Source organism: Brachypodium distachyon, chromosome 4, assembly GCF_000005505.3.
Source record: "Brachypodium distachyon strain Bd21 chromosome 4, Brachypodium_distachyon_v3.0, whole genome shotgun sequence".
NCBI classification, from domain to species: Eukaryota; Viridiplantae; Streptophyta; class Magnoliopsida; order Poales; family Poaceae; genus Brachypodium; species Brachypodium distachyon.
The window spans coordinates 18644591-18654633 of NC_016134.3; the positions used below are offsets into that span (position 1 = coordinate 18644591).

At 43.3% G+C, this 10043-nt stretch overlaps 1 protein-coding gene across 1 annotated transcript; it reads left to right on the forward strand.

The window, feature by feature from the left end:
• Window positions 1-2074: 2074 nt before the first annotated feature.
• Window positions 2075-4417, forward strand: LOC104584980. Its single transcript, XM_024454826.1, has 3 exons — window positions 2075-2683; window positions 3034-3659; window positions 3963-4417. Exons 1-3 carry the CDS (start codon window positions 2433-2435, stop codon window positions 4127-4129), a joined length of 1044 nt encoding a protein of 347 aa, XP_024310594.1. The 5' UTR covers window positions 2075-2432; the 3' UTR covers window positions 4130-4417.
• The last annotated feature ends 5626 nt before the right edge of the window (window positions 4418-10043 follow it).

The following is a 10043-nucleotide window of genomic DNA, read 5'->3' on the forward strand; positions in this document are numbered from 1 at the left end:
TTCTTCAATGGAAAATTAAATAAACTTTCTACAGCATTCAAAAAGACTGCCGTACGATCATTTGTATGGATAAGTCCGTAACTATCTATGTACTCAGAGGTTCTGGTTTTGGCTATTTATTTATCTTGATTTATAATTCTTTGGGATGTGCAATAATTGATGTTGTTCACTCGTTCTATGACGTCTTTTGACATGGTATTCCAAGTTGATGAACAAAAGTGGTTGGTTAACTTATAGTAATTTGGAACAACCGTAAAACAAACACTTATATTTGAAAATAACTAGAACTTGTAACAAATATATGGACATACCCAACAAAAGAAAACAAATATGGAGTATATGGCCGTGTGCTCATTTTCATCCGCTTTATTTTCCTTAATTATGACATCCGTTCTCTTGTAAAAATGGACGGGTGCGGCAAAGCGCACCTTCGTGATCTAGTAGTAAACATGATGGCCATACTACTCCCATGCTCAAACTTTTGCTTGTCCTCGAGTAAACTGAATTGAAGCAAGTATGGGTGGCAAAAGCATTTTTTTTCACAAACAGTGAACTCTGCAACTTGGAATTCCTTTGTAACAGAAAAATTGATTTAGGCGTTGTTTAAACTCGACTAACATCTATTGTATGGCTGTGTGCATCAGTCGACGCACGTGCGCCGTTCCTTCTTAAAGACTGTTTTTTGTTCATTTTCGGCCTATATCATAAGGTTAGTGGTAGTTTGGTGGAATCATCTTTTTCTTTTTCTATTTTGGGTAGACTATATTCAGCTTTGCTGTCTAGTTTTGCCTGACGTTAAAAACATATGACCGTGTGCATCTGTATCCGTGTGCATCAGTGGATACAGATGCCTAGAGCTATCCAAACAGAAATTTCGAAAAAGAAAAACATGGGCAGGCTCGCGGGCGGTGGCAACGAGAAGGCCAAACCCAAACAGAAATTTGTACGGCCAGGTACGGAAGCAAAAGGCCCACGGAGCAAAACAGCCCAGCTAAGAGGTAGCAAAACTGAAAAAAATGCCGTCTGCACGTACTGGTGGAAACAGCGGCAACAAACACTGACTGGGCCAGACCATGGGGTAACAGACGCCGCATGAGCTGGAGCGCAGAGAGAGTGTTAAAAAAAAAATTGTGTCCAGGTTTCCAGGCAGAGCAAGAGTGAAAGCCGCAGACAGGCCGTCCGCAACAAGTAGAGATGCAACTTTGTGACCCTCCGCGTATCCGTTGGCCCTTTTTAGTTCAACCAAATGAACTAAAGTTTTAAAATGATATAACTTTTAAAAAACCAGTTCATTTGTTTGAACTAAAGAGGGTCGGAGGGTACCCTGAGGGTCAGGGTGTGCGTTCGGTTTTTCGGGTCGGTTCGGTTAATACGGTTATTCGGTTAATACGTTTTGTATATTTCGGTTAATACGGTTGCGTATAAAAATACGGTTCGGTTTCGATAATAACCAAAATAATCAAATTTGACGCGAATTTTTGAGCAACACATAAAATTTTGTCACACATAAATTCAAACACCAATACGCAATATGTTGTCAAGAGCATGTATAATGCTACGACAAGTATATTCTGCCAATTCAACATATTAAACGTAATACTCGGTCCAATAGCAACAGCCCAAGGAAAAATAGGCCCAAACCTGGAAGCCCGACAGGTGAACTAGTCAAAAATATGTTTTCCTTAGGATATTAACAAACGTCTCTTATCCCAAGTGGTCTCTCAGGGCAGCATGGAGGCAGACTCCTCACACCCGCATTTTTTTCCTTCGTACAGTGGGTTTCGGTTAATTTGGTTTAACCGAAAACAGTTCGGTTTCTAACCGAAAGTCATTCGGTTCGTCTTTTCTGAAACCGGACCCAAACCGGCGAAACCGAAATTTTAGTCCGGTTTCGGTTATTTTTCTCCGGTTTTCGGTTTTCGGTTCAGGTTTGTACAGGGTGACCTGAGGGTCACCATGTTGCACCTCTAGCAGGAAGCCATCGAACGCCCAGAATGAAGAGAAGTATTCGGTCGCCAAAGGTGTTTCCACCGGCGCCGCCGCCATCGTTATCTTAAATCCCGGCACGCCGTCCTCCTCTCCTCCTCAGCAGCCCGACCTCCTCAGAAGAGAAGAAAGAGAAATATTTGTGTTTTCTCTGTCTGATTCCATCCGACTCCGACTCAAACCTTTCTGAGTCCATGTCCAACAGATCCCGGCACCAACTCTACCTCCATTATACTATCTAGAAACCCGAAAGAGCCTTGCCTTCTCTCTCCAGTATACAAATTCTGGGGTGTTGGATCCAGAAGACAATCGAGAAGATCTTGACCATGTTCGAAGAGCGCTATCATGTAGAGTCCCTGGTTCAGCCGCCAGAAAGTGGCAACTGGAAAGGGGAGGATGAGGATTCGTAGGATACGGGGGAAGCCCTACTGGACTGCGACGCGTACATGATAAATGAGCGCAACCACACCTCTGCCCGTTGTCCCGTTGTCACCAGGAGAAGAAGCGACGGCGGCAAGAAGGTGGAGACGATGCAGGTCACCTTCTGCCTTGCCCCGCCGCCGCACATCTCCTACTTCTGTGTCACCTACAACAGCGGGGAACCCACCCTGTTGAGCAGAGAGCCGACAATCTTGGCCATGGAAGGTAACATCGTTCTCATCGGCCTCGAGCACACCCGCCGTATCGACGACATCAGGTACAACTACTTGATCTACCGTGCCCCCATCCCTGGCAGCCACGAGTCGCCGAAGCTCAACCTGCTTCGCAAACCCGACCAGGATGACGATTACATCCTTCGTCGTGGCGCCGTTGCCATCCTTCGCTATCGCACCAGCACCAGCACCAAGGAAACCCCCTTCACCCCACCCACCCTTAGCCCTGCTTTTGCCCGCCGTCACAAACACCCCTTCCCCAACATTGACAGTTACGACGCTTTTAAGATCGTAAGGCTGTCTACACGACGCCGAAGCCGGACACTACAGTACGACATCTGTACTTACGACTCCAAGGCTGATGCTTGGACCCTTAAGCCCACTGTGTTTCCAGGGTCGGAGCGCGCTCCAATCCACCTCTCCGACATGGTCATCACCTTGGCGGCACCATCGTCTGGGTCGATCTCTGGCAGAGAATCATCCTCTGCGATGTGCACCTCCCTGCCCCCGGGGAGGAAGAGAAGGAAAGCTCCAACCCTGTGATGCTTCGCTGCATCCAGCTGCCGGAGCCAATGCAACTGAATAACGGCCTCCCTCTCCGTGGCAGTTCATCCTTTTTCCGGGATATTGCTGTCGTCCAAGGCCGCATCAAGTTTGTGGACATTCAGATCCACGCCATCCCGGGCTCGCTCGTTCCGAATGGTTGGACGGCCGTCACTTGGAGCATGGCGGTTGGTGATCCGGGTTTTGTCAAGGACGACGAGATCCATTCTCATGATGTTGTCAACGCCCTGGAGCCGTACTTCTTTGTTGCTCACCCCACGCTCAGCTCACAAGATGGTGATATTCTCTTCTTAATGGCCAAGGCCAATCTAGATGACCCTCAGTCTTGGGTGATTGCTGTTGACATGAAAAAGAAGAAGGTGGAGCGAAAGGCCAAGTTCACCACACAAAGAACCAGCAGCGTGCACTTTGCATACTGGCGAACTAACATCTCCAGCTATCTCACTCCAGCAGAAGGTACGCACCACCTCTTTGTTTTTTTCTTACCTGACATTCTCCAACTGCAAACACTCTTTTCTGCTTCAAAATGATACGATATTGTAAGCCTTTTTCAACTTGTTTTGAGATTGTTAACTGCAGAGCAGCAACTTCATTATAGACCAAAATTTCCTCCTGTTTACAATGATAATTTATTCTTAAGATTGTTAAGAATTAGATTTGTTGATGTAATAATCCTTGTATCGTGCCACCAAGCATGCTGGCAGAAAAGAGTTGTTTTCCACCCGCTTAACTTGGGGCTTCCTTGATTGCTTTGTGCAGATTCAAAAGGGATCATGAAACGAAGAGGGCCGGTGTTGATGGGATCCTCTCGCAAGAAGCCTCCTACCACCACTTGCATGTCCGGGCATGGTGGCGACACAGTCGAAGGAGAGGCTGAAGACAGCAATAATCTGCCTTCCACGGGTGATGACATGGATATGGAATAGGTGGCTGATTGAGTAGGAAATTGCATCTTCGTTTGTCCACCGATGCAAGTCAATTTGGGTTTCTATGATACCGTCAGAGTTTATCCTTGTGGAGTTCCCTTCCAATCACAAGTCAGCAGGGCAACTTGTTGGAATTTAATTTATCTATGTTTCCGATGGATTAGTATGATGAATTTTAATGGAGCCAAGGAACTTTCTTTGGATGCTTGTTTGCTCTATCTATTGTTATGTTATCAGTTGTACCATGTACTGCTTATGCTTTGCTAATCTCACATGTTCATTTATGTTGATTGAGTTTTCATAATTGCTGTCTTATACTAGATGGATAAACCATTTTGCTGTGACGGGTATTTAGAACCAAATTGTTTGGCACATGAAAGAAACTGACTTGCTTATAGCTCTGAAATATGTGCATTTGTCACTGAAGTTTCTCATACTAGTAATCGTGCTTCGTGCATATCTGAAAGGTTCTGTCACACAAAATTTGATCAACAGATGTTCTCCTCTTAAAAGAATCTAATTTAATTATCTTCTCTCGACATACCGATGCGCAAGGGTATAAACAATCAGATTTTCAAAAGATTAGTGTAATTATTGGTAGTACATGATGTGAAGCCGCACAAGAGATGGGTTTGCATGTGTCAATAAATATCACGGGAAAAGAGCTCATCATGTGTGACCATTATCATTATCAATATCAGTTTGCATGTGTCAATAAGTTCAAATTTGCCATATTATACCAGTACTAAGAGTAAATGAAACTGCATAAAAGAGTTATTGGCCTTTTGAAATCTTAGGAATTTTAGACTTGCTTCCGTTTGCATTGTAGCCAGAGAGACCGAATCAAGTGTTCTTCCATTTTCAGTATCTGGAATTTTCCCTACACTTATGATTTACCACAAACTAGAGGCCTAGATGCGCCCTTGTCGCACAAGCCAACTCGTGGATTTGACGGAGATACGGTGCTCTAGGATAGCCGGTACCACACGCGGAGAGACTGCAGGCATAAAATCATGAGATGCTCTGCAGTTCCTACATTTTGCTGGCAAAGAGAGCAGACTTAGGAGTTCAGCCATGCCGCACACTAGCCTATCAGTAAGAAGGAGATGATTCTAAGCAAATAACCAGGTGAAGAAACAGCATCATATAAAGGAAAAGCAACATTATCAGCAGGAGGACTATTAGAAACCATTTATTCCACAAGAGAATATTGAAGATGATCACGAGACTCTTTGAGTGTCTTAAGCTCACTCTTCAAGGATTTGTGGTCCTTTTCAAGTTGCTCAAAATCCCCTAGGAGTCTATCATGGCCATTCTCAATATTTGCAATATTAGCCAAGTATTCATCCGCAAGCGACATAGCATGATTATAAGAATCTTTAACCTTAAAAAGTTCTAAAGTAAGATATTCCTCAATAGCTTCCCTATTTGCTTGCTCTTCTTCCAAAGCTTGAGTAAGCTCGACGATCTCATTCACGGCTTCACGTTCAAAACCTTCCTTCTCAATGATGATCTCTTCTTTCTCCTCAAGAAGGGCATTGGCTTCACCTAATTGTCCCAAGAGGGATTCGAAATACCTCTTGGTCTCTCCCTTTATGCTAGCCATGAACTTATCAAAGCCATTTACCTCAACCTTGGCCACATCTTGTTCTTCCACAACATTCATCAAAGATACACTAGGTTGCATGATTATTTTATTGGAAGGAGTTACGATGTTACCATGGGCCATGAGGCACTTGTTGGTGAAGCTCTTGTTTTCATTGGGGGAATCGAATAGGGAGATTGAAGGTGAGGAGGAGGTGGAAATGGCAACAAGGGCCACTCCCACTACCTCGTCATCTTGTCCTTCTTCATCATCTCCCGACAAGTATTCTTTTTGAGCCATCGACACACAGTACAAGAGAAATAGCCCGTAGAGACATTATTTTTGGTTCGTAGAGACACTATAATTGTCTCTACATAACTTTAGACACACTTGGTATAATGCCACAAAACTGCCACTACGGACAGTGTCGCTATGTGTGATGAGACACTAATAAAACGTCTCTATTGTTTTAGACATTGCATAGAGACACTATACCGTCTCTACGTTCAATACGACATTTCGTAAAGACATTGCATCGTGTCTCTATACTTTTTAGACATTTCATAAAGACACTATATTGTCTCTCCATTCAATGCGACATTTTGTAAAGACATTAAATTGTGTCTCTATACTCATGTGCTAGAAAATATACATTGAAAAAATCATGTTGAAACCAATCCTCGAACTCAAGACCTTAAGGAAAACTACACACTCACCTAACCATCTCAACCTGATACCAATTCTTGCTTATACTTCTAACGAAATTATTATGAGTAGTCTGCTACATGTCTTAAACTTGTTAAGAATGTCTCTACACAACATAAAATGTGTCTCAAATAGTGTCTCTAACCATACCGTAAGGTCATTTCATCAAGTATCTCAAAACCATGTCTCTACATGAGTCTTGTGACAATTTATTAAATGCCTCAAAAGTGTCTCTACACCATAATGTCTCAACTAGTGTCTCTGTATTTAAGACATTATCCATAGCGCCTCATAGACTGCCTCTACATCAAACTCTGTCTCAAAATTGTCTCTAGGTAGAGACAAAGAGTATATTGCCTCAATGAAAATGTCTCTACAAGACATTTGTGTTGTAGTGACACTTTGTGGCTTTAAGCTTGTAATTACTTTTAATTACTTTGCTTGAAGTTCTTCTTGTTGTCCCAAAATGTTCTTGAAGCTAGAGCCATATGTTCATTATAAGCATATTGTATTGCTTCGGGACAACTCTCCTCTTCCTCACTCTCTTCTTCCTCTTCTTCTTGATGTGACACCTTGGCCTTCAAAGCAAGGTTTGTGACAATATAATTCCAAGCTTCTTTGGCAGTGGTGCATGAATGGATTTGAGGAAAATTCTCCAGATGAATAGACTTTTCAATAATATGCAATGCACTTGCATTGAGTACATAATGAATATACTCTCTCGGAGTTAAGTTTTCTTGATCATGTGGCTTGTACCAATCCTCAATTATTCTCCATAATTCTATTGAAGTTCTACAAATATAGGATCTCATACAAAATAACCACTTAGTAAAGTTAGATGCATTTAGCTTTCGTGGAGGGCCTTGAGGGAAAAAATGAGGCATGGAAATGGAAGGGGATGCATAATGTTGAGATGAGAACACCTCACAATATGACCCCAAGCCACCTATTCCTTGGGATTGGTTTGCTCTCACATCAATAGCATTAGCCTTAGCTTTTATTGCTTTGGCATTCACACCCGATTTGTCCATTTCCTCAACGGGTGAGGATTTGGGCAACTCGGGGTTGGTATAAGATGTAATGAGAGCATTGGCTTTAAGGCACTTGGGCACTACGGATTTAACCTCAATGAGTATGGATGGCTTAAGATATCTCAAAAGCTTAATCAACACGTCCATACTCACTTTGGTACCCATAGTATCTTTGTTTCCAACCACCACATTCACGTCGGCCATACTCTTAAGGCGGTTAAGCCCTATTTAAGAGATGAGTCTTTGATACCAATTGAAAGATCGGTATGGTCGACTAGAGGGGGGGTGAATAGGCGGCTAACAAATTTTACTTTTTCTTTTCACTTTTAAGGTACATGGGTTCACTAAAACGTCTAAATGATGAACACCCCTAGTATGATGCAGTAGCCGATGCAATAGCCGAAGCAAGATAAACAATTAAGCTTAGCAAGTAAGTAAAGGGGCAATAACACATGCGGAGACGAAGATTTTCACCGGAGTTCCACCTTTTGGGATAGGTGTACGTCTGCGTTTGGAGGAGTGCTCTACCACAAAGGTAGATGCGCCACAAAGGCTCACTCTATTCTCCTCTCACAACACCACAAAGGCGAGGTGAGCTCCACTAAGTGGCTTCCTTGAGGGCGAACGCCAATCCTTACAAACTTGACGGGGGCTCTCTCCACAACTTAATTGGAGGCTCCCAATCCGAGGAGAAGGACACGTCTCCGCAACTTAATTGGAGGCTCCTTTCCGAATCCACAAGCACCACCTCACAAGGTTAGTGGCCTTGCGGAGACACCTTCCGGTTAGGGATCTCAAAATCCCAAGAGTAACAAAATCCACAAAGGAAACAAACAGAATCAACTTTTTGGCTTGGTGAAACCCTAAATCTCAATCTTCTCCTCCAAATCTCAAAGTATAGGCTTGGGGGATCAACTATGGAGGGAGATCGAGGGAAATGAAGTTCTTGTTCTTGGGGAGAGAGAAAATGGCTGTTCTTGGCTTCTGCTCAGGCAAAATACCCGTTGAGAACGAAGGGGTATTTATATAGGTCCCCAAAAATCGAACCGTTATGCACTGCGCAGTCACAGGCTGGATCTTCCGGTCAGGAGCCGGAACTTCCGCAAATTCTCGGAAGTTCCGCTGAAAAACCGGAACTTCCGCTTTTTTCCGATTCAACTCGAGAGCAACCGGAAGTTGGACCGGTACTTCCTCCCTTGAAGTAGGACCGGACGTTCCACCCTTGAAATTCTGGCAGCCCAAAAACTGATCTTTGGACATTGGTTTCTTCTCTCACTTTTTGGGTAGGCTTTTTAGTGGGTGCAAAATATGGTAGATATGTGTACGTGAAGTTGATTCACACATTACCTTCCCATGTGGACTCTCTTTATAATACGGAGTTCCTACGACTCAATATAAATAGAAAAGCCGCTAAACACCGCTACGCTTCTTTCCTTTTTGAGGGCAACGAACCGTCTTGTGCTATTTGATCTCAAATCTGAAATACTCAAGCACACGATTCGTCCACATGTCATGTTGTCATTAATACCAAAACACTTAGGGATCGAAATGCCCTTTCACTATCTAACTTGCGCTTATGGAAGATATTCAATCAACTCCATAGATCAGAGACTCTTCATTTCATATTATATTTTACCATTCAAGGTTGTATGGTAGTTAAGTGCAAGTGTTTATTCTCTTGACTTTTTAAATGGAAACCTTGGTCCATCTTATATCTTCTCATGGGCTTGGAATTTGGGTGCAGCAGTATCATATACCTCTTGCAACATCATATGTATATGCAGCTAACATGTATTGAGAATTTAAGAAATGAATGTTGTAATCATAATGCTACTGAGGGTGGAACTTAGGACAGATTTTTTTTAAATTCATTATATGTATGTGAACATCAATCTTCGTAATTGTTGTCTCAACGGCTAAGTTGTTTTTATTTTTCTATTTGAAACCGATCTCCAATTTACATGTACTTAAAGTTCAAACTTGCGGCTCAATTAGATTTTCTGTCACGTAGCCCCTACCTGGCTCGTCAACTGTCGCTGTTTAAATTCGGCAAACGAGAGCAGGCCTGCAAAAGAGCCAAAGTATTCATAAGACATTCAAACAAATGGAATCAACCACGATAGTGTTACCTGCAAGGGGGCCGATGACTCCGCTGAGTTGGGCGGCTCGACTCTTCTCCTTCTCGGCCTCCTTGGCAAGAATGGCGTCCGAAGCATCTTGAGCAAGGCGCTTTTCAGCCTCTACTTTCTCTGCCGACTCCCTGGCCAGATCAGCAAGCTTCTTTTCCAAATTCTTGGACTGAAGCTCGGCAGCATCCTTGAGGGAGTTAGCCTGAGAAAGGAGATCTACACGGCAAACAATAAGATACGGTAGTTTTTTACTCAAGGAAAGATTTAGTCAGAGGTATTACCTCGAGCGAATCTCAGCTCCTGTTGGCTTTGCTCCAATTCTCGACGGAGTTGATCAGGCTCAGGCACTGCCTCCTCAAATTGATCGACAAACTCTATTATGGAGCGGACGATCGGCTGTGAGCATGGTGGCGTCAACATCTGACTCACACTCCCACCGGGAGAACAAAAAGAACAACAAAAAT